The sequence below is a fragment of the Chiloscyllium plagiosum genome, unplaced genomic scaffold, assembly GCF_037043375.1.
Source record: "Chiloscyllium plagiosum isolate Xiang-an unplaced genomic scaffold, Cpla_swu_hap1 HiC_scaffold_21, whole genome shotgun sequence".
Taxonomy (NCBI): domain Eukaryota; kingdom Metazoa; phylum Chordata; class Chondrichthyes; order Orectolobiformes; family Hemiscylliidae; genus Chiloscyllium; species Chiloscyllium plagiosum.
In genome coordinates, this window is record NW_028270159.1 from 74,298,136 (window position 1) to 74,316,139 (window position 18,004).

Consider the following 18,004-nt stretch of genomic DNA (forward strand, 5'->3'; position numbering starts at 1 on the left):
AGGTTACAAGCATGAATGGTAATTTTGCAGATGACACTAAAATAGGTCGTATCATGGACAGTGAGGAAGGTTATCAGAAATTGTAACAGGACCTTGATCATCTGGGCAAATGTTCGAGAAATGGGAAATTAAGCTTTGTGTAGATAATTGTGAGGTCTTGTATTTTGGAAAATCGAATCAAGGTAGAGTTTCATGGTGAGTGGTAAGACCTTAATCCGTACAGTGAGACATGGGGAACTTGGAGTTTAGGTGTATGGTTCTCTGAAAGTGGAGTCGCAGGCAGACAGGGCATTGAAGAAGGCTTTTGGCACACTGGCCTTCATCAGTCACGGTACTGAGTAGAGAAGTTGGAAAGTTATGTTGTCCATGTTTAAACCAAGACTATAAAGAGGTCAGGCGCTGAGTGACCCTGGCGAAACCCAAACTGGGCGTCACTGAGCAGGTTATTAGTGAGTAGGTGCTGATTGATAACACTGGTAATGACTCCTCCTATCACTTTATTGATGATCGAGAGTAGACTGGTCATAATTAGCCAGTTTGGATTTATCCTATGTTGTGTTGCAGGTTTCTACATTGTTGGGTAAACACCGGTGTTGACCAGTGGTCAGCAAGTTCTGAAGCACATGTTTTCAGTACTATTGCTGGAATGTTATGAAACCCCATTGCCTTTGCAGTATCCAGTGGCGTGTATCGACTTGGCTGGAGGCAGGTATCTGCGATGCTGATGACCACTGGCGGAGCTCGACATGGATCACCCACTTGGCGCTTCGGACTGAAGATTGTTGCAAATGCATCAGCCTTATCTTTTGCTCTGATGTGCTGAGCTCCCCCATCATTGAGGATGTGGATATTTGTGAAACATCATTCTCCAGTGAGTTGCTTAATTGTCCACCACCATTCACATTGGATGTGGAACGACTGCAGAGCTTAGATCTGATCTGTTGGTTGGAGAATCGCTTAGCTCTGTCTATCACTTGCTGTTCATGCTGTTTGGCACGCACGTTGTCCTCCTTGGTAGCTTTAGCAGAGTGACACCTCATTATTAGGTATGCCTAATATGCTCCTGGCATGCCCTCTTACAGTCTAACCACTGCCCCTTGACATTCAACTGCATTACCATCACTGAATCCTTCATTGTCAACATTCTTGGGATTAACACTGAGCAGAAACTCAATTGAACTCACCACATAAACAGTAGTTGCAAGAGTAGATCAGAGAAGAAGGATACTGCGGCAAGTAATTCACCTCCTGACTCGCTAATATCTATCCATCACCTACGAGGTACAAGTCTGAAGTGTGATAGATTATTCCCCACTTGTCTGGATGGGTCCAGCTCCAAAGAAACTCCGGAAGCTGACACCATCCAGGGGTGTGTGCATCTCAATGTCATGGGGTCTCTATTGCTTTGGCACTGAAAACGTTGAAATGGGGTCAAACTTCCTCTCTTCGTAATTCCCCTTGTTTTGATGGCAATACAATTGATTGTCATGTCGATGCGTGTATCTATGTGTTTGTGCATGTCTGTGTGTGTGCATGTGTGTATGTGCGCACGCGTGCCTGTGTCTGTGTGTGTATTTGTGTGTGTGTGAGCACGCGTGCCTGTATCTGTGTGTGTTTCTGGAAGCCTGTCTGTGTGTGTGCCCGCATATGTAACCATGCGTGTGTGTTTTTCTAAGTATATGTCTGTGCATCTGTGTTTATATCGGTGTATGTTTGTACGTGTGTGCATATGCATATGTGTGCGTATGTGTGATAATAATTTAAACATGCTGAACACTGAATGGTATGGACACCGTGCATTTTAGGAAGACGTTTCCATTCGTGGAGAGTGTAGGACCCGATGGAGCAGGCTTACAGGAAAGGGAAAACCTTTTAGAACGGAGATAAGGAGAAACGTATTCAATCAGAGAGTGGCAAATCTGTGGAATTGACTGCTACAGAGGGCTGTGCAGGATAGATCATCGAATATATTTAAGACAGAAATAGATAAGTTCTTGATTGTCAAGGTGATTGACGGTTATAGGGAGAAAGTGAGACAATGGTATTGAGAAATTATCTGCCATGGTTGAAAGGGGAAGCAGACTTGTTGGGCTGAATAGCTCAATTTGTACTCCGGCATTTTGTAGTTTTAGGGTCATATTTTCCGTCTGTGTAAGTGTCCATCTGTGTTTGCAATGGGAATCACTTTGCTCTGATGGACGTTTGAATGAATGAATGAATTAAAATGTGGTGAATCTAAGACTCAGAGAATCTCTCTCTCTCTGTCTCTGTGTCCCTCTTTAAAGTAATACAATGCCACCCTCTGCTGGACAGCCCATGCCACTGCACCAGCAGCATTGTCTTTTTGAGAAAACATCAGTCTGAGAATCTCTCACATTGCACGTTTATTTCACATTTCAAAGAGACCATTGCAATGTTGTCCCTGAGGTATGACGTGAAAAATACGAAACTGATCGATGAGGGTAATGCAGTGGATGTTGTCTATATGGATTTTAGTAACACCTTCAATTACATCCCTCATAGCAGGCTAATCCAGGCTAAGCCAAATGGCCGGTTTCCATACTGCAGGGATTGTATGGAAATTCTGATTTATGCTATAGAGGCAGACCAGAAAAATGAACTCAATTCCCTACCCTGCCTGAGGTTACTACGAAGTACTTCCCTCCTCAATCTCTCCCCTTACCTCAGACGTAATGATCCTTGAGTTCAAACACCACCGGTCAACTCTCTCTCTCTCTCAAGTGAAATAATGGCTCTCTTTTTGGGTGAGAACACGCTGATTAGCACTGAACAAGATAACGGAACAACATGCGACTGCCTATCAATCCGACAACAAAGACAGTAACCAAGTAAAAACTGAAATAACTGCGGACGCCTGAAACTAAAACAGAAATGGCTGGAAAAGCTCAGCAGGTCAGGCAGCATCTGTGAAGAGAAAGCAGGGAATATGTTAAGTTTGATTTCTGTCACAGATGCTGCCAAACCTGTAGAGATCTCACAGCAATTTCTGTTTTAACAAAAACAATAACAGTTCCCCAACAGATTCAGAAACCTGAATTAGTTATTGTCACTTACCAGGCACTCAAATGATGGCAATGATTGCGTACACTATTTTAGTAATACTGTGGAATACTTCAAGCACTTTGTTCTCCGTTAATTGGTCTGTGATTTTGAATCCGAATAATTTAAAATTAAAGCTTGACGTTGTTGCAATCTGCGATTTATACCTGTGGGAAGACTATAGGGAATTTACAGTTGTCATACCTCTTTGCTTGAGATCCAAGAAACAAGAATACCCATTTGTCAAAAATAAAGACAGCAGACTTGAGGATTGGGGGTAGTTTTGATTTCAGCAAAGTAGAACAAAGTGTTGATTAAGAGGGGAAGAGAGAGAGAATGAGTGTGAACATGCACAGAATTTTTTTTAAAATTCTCAAACATATTATGGGAATGTCAGGAGAAAATGATTAATAAGGAGGAATAACTCAAAATAAGGGAATTAAAACTGTGGAAAATGGTTGAAAATCCTGGAAATACATATTTTAGTTCTGTCTTAACAACGGAGGGCGTAAATAAAGCACTAGTAATACTGGGGACAGAGTCTAGTGCGATGAAGGAGCCATAGAGGCTCTTCAGCCCATCGAGTTTGCACCTCAAAACAAATTATCCAACGTCTGTGCTAGACCTATGTTCCAGCATTCGGCCCATAGCCTTGAATGATCTCACGTTTCGAGTGCATACCCCAATACTTTATAAAAAGATTTTTAGGTTTCTGCCTCCACTATCCTCATAGGTCATGCATTCCTGACACCCGCCGGCCTCTGGTTTCCCACATTCCCCTTTTAACCTCCTGCTTGTCACTTTAATATCATCCCCCGGCTCGGCCTTCCTTATTATTGATCCTAAGCAAACAGCCGCTTGTTATCCACATTGCCATGCCTCCCATAATCTTCAACACCTTGTTCAGATCCCCAATCAACTTTCTCTGCTCTAAACAGAAAATGAAGGACACCATCATTCGTCAGAAAAATGGTGTTGGGTAAACGGATCACATTAAAGGCTGATAAATCACTCGGCTCAAATAACCTGCATTCCAGCGTACTTAAGGACGTGGCCACTACGTGCCACGTGGTCCTTGGATGCATTGATGATGACCTTCCAAGGTTCTATTAACTCTGGAACAAACGAGCACAAAACATAAGAGCCAGGGATAAGTTGAGGCAATTCAAACCTTCAAGCTAGCTGCACCATTCATTGGTGATCTCAGGTTGGCCGCAATTCTACTTTCCTGTCCCCTCTGCATCGCCCCTCAATCATTACTGATTAAACACTTGTCCATCTGCTCCTTAAATTTACTCAATGTCCCTCATCCACTGCACTGTGGGAGAGTGAATTTACGACCTTTGAGAGATGTAAATCCACCACATTTCTGCTCCCCCTTACCCTAAAAATATGACCTCGACTTCTTGACTATGAGAGAACATCCTCTCCCCGTTTACTTTGCCAATCCCCGCTACTCAATTAGATCTCTTCTCATTCATCAAAACCCCAGGGCGAATAGGCATAATCTGCTCAATCTCTCTTCACAGGACAGTTGCTGCGGACTGAAGGGTCACTAATGTAGGTTAGATTAGATTAGATTACCCGCAGTGTGTAAACAGGCCCTTCGACCTAACAAGTCCATGCTGACTCTCCGAAGAGAAACCCACCCCCCTATATTTACTCCTGACTAATCCACCTAACACTACGGGCAATTTAGCATGGCCAGTTCTCCTAACCTGCACATCTTTGGACTGTGGGAGGAAAGCTGAGCACCCGGAGGAAACCTGCGCCGACACGGGGAGAACGTGAAAACTCCACACCGACAGTCGCCCGAGGCGGGAATTGAACCCGGGTCCCTGGTGCTGTGAGGCAGCAGTGCTAACAACTGAGCCTCCGTGCCGCCACGTAATTCTATTATTAAATGTGAGAAAACAGCAAAAGAAAGATGAGTTGGCCTGAAATCGAAATCGGAACTAATGCAGTTTTGGATTTTTTTTTAAAGCTATGCTTAAACTTCACCTCACCTCAGACATCCATAAAGAGATTTCAGCTACTTATCTGAGACCACATAAATATCGAACATCATCAAACAGGGAACGTGCAGGATGCACGTTCCAGAACCAGGCGTCAGAATGCAAATGATTGTTTTTGTTACTTCATTTACTTTGCAAAGACAGGGGATAGTGAATATTATAGCTTAAGTTCGTTCTCTGTTAGTAAAGACAGTATAGATCTGAACGGCTTCATCAACTGTACACAAGGATTTATTTGTATGAAGAAAATGTAATTTTGTATATAACTCTGTGTATTGCGCCCTGCTGTTGCTTCAGCTAAAATGCCAAGAGGTTGATTGCAAACACAGAGAATGGTGAACATCAAGGCTTCATTTCTTCTCTGTATGTAAAGAGTGTATAGATGTGAACACCTTCGTTAATTGTACATGTACATAAGGTTGTATTTTTATGAAGAACGTATATTTTTGCAAGAAAATCCATACGCTAGTGTACAGAAATGAACTACTTTCGTGACTATTTGCGTCCATTAAGATACTTTTATGAATAAAGTATGTTTCTGAAATTTAAAAAAAAATGAGGACAGAGTGTTGCGAAAGATGGACTTGGTCTCATCGCCACCGAATGCTCCAGGTAGTTGGATCGCTCCTTACCACCTGCCCCTCATGCAAAGAGAAACACCTTTGACCACAGTCTCTCAGGAAGTGGAGAGCAGGTAGCTTTCCTGAGATCCTGCGGAAAAATCTGAGGGTGGGTTCTGTCGCGCGGTTCCCTGGGCAGGCTGTCAGATTCATTTGGTAGAATGCCTCAACAGCAGCATTTTTCAAACAATTACCAAGACATGCCATGGTTAGTGTCGAGAATAATACTGCCTGTCAGAAACCACATATATGCCCGGTGGATCTGTACCACCACACGCTGCCCTCGAAGCTGTTGGGGGTGTGGGAGTGTGGAGATGTACTATAGACTATCACACATCTCCTTCTGGAATTTGCCTTTGCCAAGTCTGCAACAGACATCGACTGCTCCTGGAGGACCAAGAGGTTGATAAAAAGACGCTCATCGATGTGTCCAAAACTTGTTGGTCTTCCAGAACAAGGAGTTGATCCTGACCAAGTGTTGCAGATGAGCACATTCGAAGGTCCAGAACTATTTTGTGAGGGCCACTCGATAGCATGAGGCAGATGCCTCCATGGTGCAGTGGCGAAAGAACACCATTTAAAGGTCTTTTAGCCAATGCACGATGAAGCTCCATTCAATTATGGGATCCTTCCAGTGCCTCAAATGCACTTAAGTATTGCCTTTATGTGTAAGAGAAGTCTTTGGCTTTTTGGAGCGAGACAAACTCCTTTCTTTGTCCCTTGTCATGCTGTTGTACAGAACCATCCTACATTTGTGACTATTTCTATATGAAGGTCTTTCAAATGGATGAAATATATTTTTGAAGTAAAAAGAAATGCATGAATGTGGTATAATAGAATATTGATAATTGAAAAATGACTACGCCAGTTCATATTCGACGCGTGATTTAAAGCTATATTTATAGGCGATGTATTCAATACAATAAGATAGAAAGGAAATTTTCCTCGCAATCCCACCTAATTTCTTCAGAATGCCTCTGTCTCAACCTTTCAAAGTTAAAACTCATACAACAACAGGTTATGGTCCAACAGGTTTGTTTGAGAGCACTAGCTTTCGGAGCCCTGCTCCTTCATCAGGTGGCTATCAAGCAGGACTATAAGACACAGAATTTATAGCAAAACCTTTCAAGGTCATGCAACTGAAATGATACATTGAACAAACCTAGATTGTCTTTCGTCTTTTAGAATAGATTGCAGGTTTCGGTTCACTGAATGGGAGGGTGAACAGCCTTGGCCTTGGTGCATATCGGCACCAACGATATAAGTAAAGAACAAGATGAGGTCCTGAAAACAGAATTCAGAGAACTGGGAGAGAAGTCAAAAAGGAGGACTCAAAGGTACTGATCTCGGGATTACTACCAGCGCCACGTGCGAGCCAGCGTAGAAATGAAAAAATAGGCAGGATGAACACGTGGCTTGAGGGATGGTGGAAGAGGGAAGGGTTCAGATTGGTTGAACATTGGGACCAGTTCTGGGGCAGGTGGTACTATTACAAATTGGACGGTCTCCACTTGAACCAGACTCGAACCAATGTCCTTGGGGGAGTTTTTGCTGCTGCTGTTGGGGAGGTTTTAAACTAATGTGGCAGAGGGCTGGGAACGAGAAGAGAAGACAGGTAGACAGCGAGGTGGAAACTGGAGACTATAAGAATCATAGAGTTAGCATTATTAAGGGGAAGAGGAGGCAGAGAGGAAATGAATGCAAAATGACTGGTGGCCTGAAGTGCATATACTTTAATGCAAGGAGTATAGTGAGAAAGGCAGATGTACGTAGGGCTTGTATTGGTATTTTGGAGTATTACATTATTGCAATCACAGATACTTTGTTGAAGGAAGGGCATGATTGGCAAATAAATGCTCCAAGATATAGACGCTTCAGATAGGAAAGGGAGAGAAGTAAAAGGGGCGGGTGGCGGAGTCGTATTGCTGGCAAGGGAAGGTATCACGGCTGCACTAATGGAGGACACTATGGAGCACTTGAGTCGTGAGGCATTATGGGTGGAATTGAGAAATAGGAAGGGTGCAGTTACATTGTTGCGGCTATATTACAGGCATCCCTAAAATGAGCATGAGGAAGAAGAAAAAATAAGTCAAAAGATTTTTTCAATAGTCCGACGAGGAAAGGCGACATATTGGACCTGGTGTTGGGGAATGAGCCAGGCCAGGTGGTAGAAGTCGTGGTGGGGGATTTCCTTGGGTACAGTGACCACAATTCCATAACTCTTACAATACGCATAGACAAAGGTGATTGTGGTCTAAAGGGAAGAGTACTAAACTGGGCCAAAGCCAATGAATCAAAATTAGGCAGAAGCTAGGAAATGTGGATTGGGGGCAGCTATTTGAAAGGAAGTCCACATTTGATATGTGGGAGCCTTTCAAAGATAAGCTAAAGATAGTGCAGATTAGGCATGTCACCTTGAAACCAAAGGATAGGAAAAACAAGATTCATGAACTGTGGATGACAGGAGAAATAATACGACTAGTCAAGAAGAAAAGGGAAGCATACATGAGGTCCAAGCAGCTAAGAACAAAACAGGCCATGGAGGAATATTGGGAGAATAGGATCAGTCTTAAACGAGGAATCGTGAAGGCAAAAACGGGACATGAAATAACTTTAGCAAGCAGAATTCAGGTGAATCCCAAAGACTTTTATTCTTATATAAGAAGCAAGCGGGTAACTAGAGAAAGGACTGGTCCACTAAAGGATAAGGAAAGAAGGCTATATGTCGAACCTGAGAAAATGGGTGAGACTTTGAATGATTACTTTTGTATCAGTGTTCACTGAGGAGAGGGACATGATGAATTTTGAAATTAGAGATAGAAGTTTGGTTACTCCGGATCACGTTGACATAAGTAGCGAATATATGTTAAGGAGGACAAATCCCCACGACCTGATGGGATCTCTGCCAGGTTGCCGAGGCAGGCGATAGAGGAAATAATTGGGACCATGACAGATATCTTTGTAGCATCCTTAAACACAGGCGAGGTTCCAGAGGACTGGAGGGTTAATTATTTTGTCCCCTGTACAAGAAAGGTAGTATGGAAATTCCGTGTAACTACGGACCAGTGAGCCTGATGGCAATGGTGGGAAAGTTGCTGTGGAAGGTACTGAGGGATGACATCGATTTATATTTGAAAAAGTATGGGCTTATCAGTGATAGGCAACATGAGTTTGTGCGGAAGAGACCACGCCTTACCAACTTAATAGAGTTCTTTGAGGAAGCGACCAAGCTGATAGATGGAGGAAGGACAGTAGATGTCATAGACATGGACTTTAGTCCGGCGTTTGATAAGGTTTCCCATGGTAAACAAATGGAGAACGTGCTGTCACATATTCTGCAGGGTGTTCTAGTTAGGTGGTTAAGAACTGGTTTTGCAACAGGAGACAGAGAGTAGTCGCTGAAGGGAGTTGCTCAAAATGGAGAAAGGTGACCGGTTGTGTTCCACAGTGGTCAGTGCTGGGGCCACTGTTGTTTGTAACATACATAAACGACCTGGAAGAGGGCACTGTTGGTATGATCAGCAAGTTTGCAGATGACAGGATGATTGGTGGAGTCGCAGAAATCACAGAAGACTGTCATAGAGTCATAGAGACGTACAGCATGGAAACAGACCCTTCAGTCCAACCCATCTATGCCGACCAGATACCCCAACCGAACCTAGTCCCACCTGCCAGCACCCGGCCCATATCCCTCCAAACCCTTCCTGTTCATATACCCATCCAAATGCCTCTTAAATGTTGCAATTGTACCAGCCTCCGCCACGTCCTCTGGCAGCTCATTCCATACATGCACACCCCTCTGCGTGAAAAAGTTGCCCCTTAGGTCTCCTTATATCTTTCCCCTCTCACCCTAAACCTATGTGCTCTAGTTCTGCACTCCCCGACCCCAGGGAAAAGACTTTGTCTATTTATCCTATCCATGCCCCTCATAATTTTATAAACCTCTATAAGGTCACCCATCAGCCTCCGACGCTCCAGGGAAAACACCCCTAGCCTGTTCAGCCTCTCCCTGTAGCTCAAATCCTCCAACGCTGGCAACATTCTTGCAAATCTTTTCTGAACCCTTTCAAGTTTCACAATATCTTTTTTATAGGAAGGAGACCAGAATTGCATGCAATATTCCAACAGTGGCCTAACCAATATCCTGTCCAGCCGCAGCATGACCTCCCAACTCCTGTACTCAATACTCTGACCAATAAAGGAAAGCATACCAAATGCCTTCTTCACTATCCTATCCACCTACGACTCCACTTTCTAGGAGATTTGAACCAACACTCCAAGGTCTCTGTTCAGCAACACTCCCTAGGACCTTACCATTAAGTGTATAAGTCCTGCTAAGATTTGCTTTCCCAAAATGCAGCACCTCGCATTTATCTAAATTAAACTCCATCTGCCACTTTTCAGTCCATTGGCCCATCTGGTCCAGATCCTGTTGTCATCTGAGGTAACCCACTTCGCTGTCCACGACACCTGCAATTTTGGTGTCATCCGCAAACTTACTAACTGTACCTCTTATGCTCACATCCAAATCATTTTTGTAAATGACAAAAAGTAGAGGATCCAGCACCGATCCTTGTGGCACTCCACTGGTCACAGGCCTCCAGTCTGAAAAGCAACCCTCCTACACCAACCTCTGTCTTCTAAGCCAGTTCTGTACCCAAGTGGCTAGTTCTCCCTGTATTCCATGAGATCTAACCTTGCTAATCAGTCTCCCATGGGGAACCTTGTCGAACGCCTTATTCCAGTCCACATAGATCACATCTACTGCTCTGCCCTCATCAATCCTTTTTGTTACTTCTTCAAAAAACTCAATCAACTGTCAACGAATACAGGAGAATTTATATATTCTGGAGAGTTGGGCGGAGAAGTGTCAGATTGAATTCAATCCAGGCAAATGTGAGGTGATGCATTTTGGGAAGTAATTCTCGAGTGAATTATACAGTGAACGGAAGAGCATTGGGAAAAGTTGATGACCAGAGAGATCTGGGAGTTCAGGTCCTTTGTACCTTGAAGGTTGCCGCACAGGTGGATAAAATGGTCGAGAGGGCATATTATATGCTTGCCTTCATCGGACAGGGTATTGAGTGTAAGAACTGGCACGTCATGTTAAAATTGTACAAAGCATTGGTTTGGCCGCATTTAGAATACTGTGCAACAGTGCTGGTCACCACATTACCAAATGGATGCGGACATTTTGGAGAGGGTGCAGAGAAGGTTTACGAGGATGTTGCTTGGTATGAAAGGTGCGAGCTATGAAGAGAGGTTGAGAAGGTTTGGATTGTTTTCATTAGAAAAAAAAAAGGAGATTGAGGGGGGACATGCTTGAGGTCTACAAAATCATGAAGGGTATCGACAGGGTAGATAGAGATAAGCTTTTTTCACACAGTGAAGGATTCAACAACGACAGGTCACACTTTCAAGGTGAAAAGTGAAAAGTTTAAGGGGAATACACGTGGCAAGTACTTTACACAAAGGATGGTAGGTGCCTGGAACACGTTGCCAGCAGTGCTCGGAGAAACAGGCACTGTAGATTCATTTAAGATATTTCTGGACAAAAACATGAGTAGGTGGGGAGCAGAGGGATACAGATGCTTAGGAATTGGGCGACAGGTTTAGACAATGGATTTGGATCGGCTCAGGCTTGTAGGGCCAAAGGACCTGGTCCTAGGCTGTAAATCTTCTTTGTTCTTCCTTGTTCTTTCTATGCCAGTACTTGTTTTAAGTCACATTCTCTAGACAACTTAAGGTTTTAAAAAAAAAGTGACATCAGAGCGCAAACAATGCATTGAAGTTGTGAGGCTAGAGTCTGTCTGTATCCCAATCGTGAGTCAGACTGATTCTATTTCCAAAGTGGAATTTAAAAAAAAAATACATGGAATGATTTCCTGCATTGACTGCCTGCAGATTGTGTATTTTTGAGCAAAATAGAATGTTCCTGCAAACATAATTCTGCAAATCCAAATGCAGTCTGATTGACTTATATATGTGTCGTGGGGCTGCGAGAGAGAATGCATGTGCATGTGAGTATATGTATGTTAGTTTGAGTACACGTGAGACTGTGTGTATTATCGTGTGTACAAGCTTGGTAAACTGTGGGAGTGTGATAGAGTACAAGCTTGTGAGCGGGTGTATACGTGGGTTTGAGTGTGGGGACTGTATGTCTGTGTGTGTATGAGACAGAGAATGTGCGTGAGTGCATGAAAATGTAAGATGGTGTGTGTGTGTGTGTCCATGAGAGAGAGAGTATATAATGTAGTGCGGTCACCTCTAGTGTGACATGAACCCAAGTTACCAGTTGAAGCCATCCTGATGGGTCACAAACTTAGCTATCAGCCTCTGCGCAGCCACTTTGCGTTGTTGCATTTAATCGTAGCTACTATCAACTTTTCCAAAGAGAGTTAATGTTTACACAGTGTTCTTGGCCCTGTACTGGAAAGCAAGACATGTAATGCTTTCAGTTGTAACAGAAGTCAATGATTTGAAAATCCACATAGAATTTTTCATTTACTGTCCTCTTAAACTAAAGTTAACAGGAAGCATTTATTTCTCCATTTCAGCCATGGGAGTTGAGAGAGCGGAAGCCAGGGGGCAGCTGGGAAGTGAAATTTAAATATTAAATGCTTACCTCATGAATCAACTGAGCGAAGGCTGAACAGGAGTGGAAGCGTACATGGCGACTGCTAGGTACATGAACTAATATATTCGGGCAGTGATTAAACCTGAAACACTACACGTGTAACGTTATGTATCCGTCTTCCTCTTCCTATCTAATAAAAGACTCAATATGGAGCGTTAATCAGGTAAGGATTTTAAAAAATCTTTTAGGCAATTTAGATCGGAGGGCGTGTGTGTATCTGCACACACACACACACCACACACACACACACGGAGACGCACATAGACGCACACAGTCATACATACATGGTCATGCATGCACACGGTCACACATACCCATACACACATGCACACAGGAACACACAGACACAAACAGAAATACACAGAGACATACACACACGCGCATACAGACACACAGTAAGAGAAAATACATGCACACAGATACATATATGTACACACACTCAGAAAGAAACACACACAGAATCAAACATACACACATTCACACTGCCACATGCAAGGTCACACATACGAATTTACTCTTGCACACGGCCTCTCACAAACAGACAAGGTCACACAAACTCAAACAGTCTCACAGACCCACATCAAGTCATACGCACACACGCAGTCACACACACACACGTTCACACACAGACACCTTCACACACAAGCAGTCACATACACACACAGACATGCGCACACACATAGTCACTCACATCCACACATTCACACTCACATCCATGCAGTCACACTGTCACACACATGGTCAGAATCACACAGACATGTGGTCACTAACACTTGTGGTCTCACACACATGTATGGCCCCATACACGCATACACGGTCTCTAACATGCAGTATCATACACACAGAAAAGCACAGTCACTCACAGACACACGGTCCCATGCGCACAGTCAGTCACACATGCACACAAACACACACACACGCACACATATAAGCAGTCACACGCACTGGCATGGTCTCACACGCACATACACACACACACAGCAATTCACACACACACACAGCAATTCACACACACGGTGACATCATCACACACAGATATGATCACACAAACACTGGTGGTCACCCACACATGCAATCTCACATCCACACACGCAGTCACACACATGCATCAACATACGCATGGTCACACACACACATACATGCAGTCTCGCGTGCATATGGTATGTCACACACGTGGTCAATCACACACACAATCGCACACAAATTCAGTCACTCACCCCAACACACATGGTCTCTCTCTCACACACACATACACACACAGACATACACAGACTCACACACAAATGTGGTCTCACACACACAAATGAGGTGACACACACACGCTATCACATGCAAACACATGGTTATCCACAAACGCAGTCACTCAAACGCTCATGGTTTCTCACAAACACACACACACGCACGTTCACACACATACACATGGTCACACAGTGGCCTTCACATGCACAGTCACACAAATGCATGGTCTCTCTCACACACACACGATCGCTTATACATGGTCTAACACACACAATTGATCTCTCACACACGTGTTCTCTCACACACTTGAGAACTCACACACGTGTGGTCCCACACGCAGTCACTCACACATCTGTGATCACATACAGTAACTTACACAAGCACAATCTCACACACACACACACGCACACACACACACACAGGAAATCTCATACAAACATACAGTGACATGCACGTGGTCATATCCGCTCCAACAATCATTCGCAATCACAATCACACACAAGTAGTTGCATGCATGTGACCTCTCACACAACACATGATCACATAGTCATCCACATAGTTACTCTCTCACACACAGACACGCTCACACAAACACACATACACATTCACACACACATGCACACGAGCACACAGTCTTACAGCAATATGCAGTCACAGATACAGACACGTTGTCACATACATAGTCACTCACACATGCACACGGTCACACAGTCACACATACATGTGGTCACTCGCACATATATGGTCACTCACATACAGTCACACACATGCGATCAGGCATACACACAGTCACTCACACGCAGTCATTGTCAGAGACATGCACGAACATTCAGATGCACAGACAGAGCAGTCACACATAATTGATATTGCACAGTCACACAAATGGACACTCACAACTGCGTGCGCTCTTTTCTCACACACGCATACACACAGACACACATATGTGCACATATGCACACACACACACATATGGTCACTTATGCGCTCACTCACACGTGTGGTCTCATAAACACATGCAGTCTCACACTTTTGCGCTTACATATGTGCATGCAGGTTCACACACTCATAGTCACACATGTATACACACACAGCCAATCATACAAACACATATATGATCTCAAACACATGGACACACACATGCATGTACACATTGTCTCCTGAATGTACGTGGTCACACTGTGACACACACAAACATGGTCAAATATTCAACATAACTTTAGTAAAGACAAATGAAATATATCCATTTAGTATCTCTGCCATATCCTTGTGTTCTATGAGCATGTTACAGTGCTCTCTCCTTATGGGCCTCACTTTATTCTTCCCTTTTGATAATGATTAATGTCTTAATATACAAATAAATGGGAAAGTTAATATCTCATCATTTCCTGAAGGATCTATTCTAAAATCAGTAATGGATCCGGATGGCCAATGGCAATTAGAGTGGGACAAATCACCTCGCAGAGAAATGAATCTAACGATTGAACGTTTGGAAATAGTGTTTTACACCATCCTTGCATTTATCGGGATCCCTGGTATGGCATTATGATAAGTGAACTTGTATTAATCTGCTGCTGATACGCTCTTTGCTGTCATGTCACAAGCTCACTAGCTGGTCAGCATTATTCAGAACCTGGATAATTCACCAGCAATTCACTGAGCAGCATTCTTGGTACAATTCTCTGCTGATAGAGACTCCCAACTTCACTGCTGCTGCTGCATGTTCTGATCTCAGTGTTCTGCCATCTGTTCTGGTTTCATGCGGTTTGAAGGTATGAGGAGTGATCATGCAAATTACTTCTGCAGAAGGGTCTCTGGAAATGTTACATTAAACTCTGCTTTCTCTCCACCGATGTTCCTGGCATGCTGAGTAATTTCTGCTTTTGTTATTCAGATGAGGACTTTGGGTAATCTAGAGTGAGGAAGCACAGTCTGAGAATTAGGGCCAGAGTGTTCAGGAGAGATGTTTGTCAGCACTATGACGCACAAAGGTCGGGAAAGTTTGAAACTCTGTTCCAGAAACCGCAATGGAGATCCTGAATTTTAAATCAAAGGCAGATTAGTTTTGTTATAACAAAGGAGTTGAAGTATATGCCGCATGAAAAAATAAACAGAAGTTGCTGGAAAAGCTCAGCAGGTCTGGCAGCATCTGTGAAGAGAAATTAAAGTTAACGTTTCAGGTCTGGGGACTCTTCCTCAGAATGAACCTGAAATGTTAATTTTGAGCAACTTCGGTTTGAAGCGTCTGAATATTGTGAATATGCAGTCTGTTTTGATTCGTAAAGCCTCATCTAATTACCCTCCCTTCTGGAAATTCTCTTCTCCTCAGCCCGTCTGGTCAGGAGATTCAAATCTTGACAGAATGTCCTCCTAATCTCTGTTCCTCGAGACATTTTTCATGTGCAGATGTGTGGAATTCCAGTCTAAACATCACAGTCTGACACTTTTACGTTGTCACGAAAGGAGCTCTGTATGCTCTGATATGCTGCACTTGCACAAGACACTTGGAGCAATCTTGACTGATCATTGGTTTCCCCTTCTGTTGAGGCTCTGATCAGGATTTGGTCCAATGCTACGAGCCGGGGATGACCTGATCCAAGGGGAAAAGGAGAGTATGGTTTATTGACAGTCTAATCGCCAGTGCTATGATTTATTTGGGAACCTGGTTTTTTCATCAGGTTCTGTTTTGGCCAAAATTGGAGCTGAGACCTTTAAGAATCTATTACAGATATTCACACAGTTATTTTACAAGTGAACATAATCAAAACCTTCCTTCTGCTATCTACGGAGGGCTGGTGAGTTCAGTCTTTGTCCACACTCCACAATCTTTAGAGTCATTGGGCACTCAGGTGTGTCTCAGATTCTTAAAATTGCACACTCAGTCTAGAGATTGTGGAGTTTGGACGAAGACTGAACTCATGGCCCCTCACTCAATGAATTTCACTCAATCCCTCCAACTTCCACTCACAGGGTGCGCTGATTTTTGTGGTAAAATCTTATTGTTACTGTCTGGAAAAGGCAGGGGGTTTCTGATCAGTAATTCACCACGTCATTTGGTATTTGTCTTCCACAGTTAATTTGCTGGCAATTGTCATCTTTTCCCGAGGAAAGTGTGATGTTTCCCCTTGCACAACTCGCTATCTGGTGGTCATGGCAGCTGCCGATCTGATGGTAATTATCACTGATATTCTGCTGACGAGTTTTCGCTTTTATTATTATCCTCGGTCTTTCCTGTCCATCACTCCTGTTTGCAGTGTTATTGGGGCCCTGATACGTGCAGCAAGAGACTGTTCTGTCTGGTTCACGGTCACTTTCTCCTTTGACCGATTTGTGACGATTTGTTGTCAGAAGCTGAGAACAAAATATTGCACTGAGAAAATGGCTACTGTGGTCTTAGCAACAACCTGCATCCTGCTCTGTCTGAAAAACATCCCTTTCTACTTTGAATATGAACCTATGATGATAATCAACAATGTGCCATTCTACTGTTATACAAAATCAAGCTACTTCACTGAGACTTGGTGGGTGGCATTAGATTGGCTTGATATGGTTTTAACGCCTTTACTGCCATTTGCTTTGATTCTTTTGTTCAATGCTCTGACAGTCAGACATATTTTAGTGACCAGTCGAATCCGGAAGAGGCTGAAGGGTGAGAGTATAGGTGAGAATCACAGAGACCCAGAGATGGAGAGCAGAAAGAAGTCTGTAATTTTGCTCTTCACCATTTCTGGAAGCTTCATCCTCCTATGGTTAATCGTTGTCATAGATTTCTTATATTATGCCATCCAAAAAATCCACCCTGATCATTACGCACCTTTTCTGTACCACTTCAGTATTGTTGGCTTTATGCTGCAGAACCTAAGTTGTTGCACAAACACGTTCATTTATGCAGCAACATTGTCTAGATTTAGAGCGGAGATACGTAATGCAGTAAAGTACCTGTTTGAAAAACTTCCTTGCGCTTTCAATAAATAAAAGTCATTCGTGAAGATCACAGTAGATATCTAAGGTTTCCACACGATGCATATCATTTTTAATTCTCACTTGCGGGATGTGTGCGTCACCGGTTCGCTCAAAATTCAATACCCATGCCTACAAAATGCCACTATGAAGGAGTTGTCAGCTGTCGTCTTGAACTGCTGCAATCCGTGTGCTGTAAATAGATTCTCCTCGCCCTGCGGGAGGGAATTTTTGAATCTTGACCCAACGACAGTGAAGGAACGGCAGCATGGTGAAAGATTTGCAGGGGAAGTTGCAGGCAGTGATGTTCCCTTGTATCTGTTGCCCTTGTCCTTCTAGATCGAATTGGTGTGGGCTCGCAAGGTAATGTCTGAGGGTCTTTGGTGACGTTTTACAGTATTCCACGAAGATGGTATATTCTGCTGTTACAGAGCATCCTTGGAAGAGGGACGGGATGTTAGTGGCTGTGGTATCAA

The 18,004-nt window shown here is 43.4% G+C and overlaps 1 protein-coding gene across 1 annotated transcript; it reads left to right on the forward strand.

Annotated features, from left to right (window-relative positions):
* The first annotated feature begins 15,036 nt into the window (after positions 1 to 15,036).
* On the forward strand, positions 15,037 to 17,543 carry LOC148146431 (putative G protein-coupled receptor 139). The gene is made up of 2 exons (XM_087998635.1): positions 15,037 to 15,103; positions 16,642 to 17,543. Exons 1-2 carry the CDS (start codon positions 15,037 to 15,039, stop codon positions 17,541 to 17,543), a joined length of 969 nt encoding a protein of 322 aa, XP_087854761.1.
* The last annotated feature ends 461 nt before the right edge of the window (positions 17,544 to 18,004 follow it).

Bases quoted from the DNA above. Each gene is read 5' to 3' on its own strand.
- LOC148146431 (XM_087998635.1), top strand. From the start codon at position 15,037: ATGAATCTAACGATTGAACGTTTGGAAATAGTGTTTTACACCATCCTT. The intron at 15,104-16,641 runs GTATGGCATTAT...TGTCTTCCACAG, and splicing joins TGCATTTATCGGGATCCCTG to TTAATTTGCTGGCAATTGTC.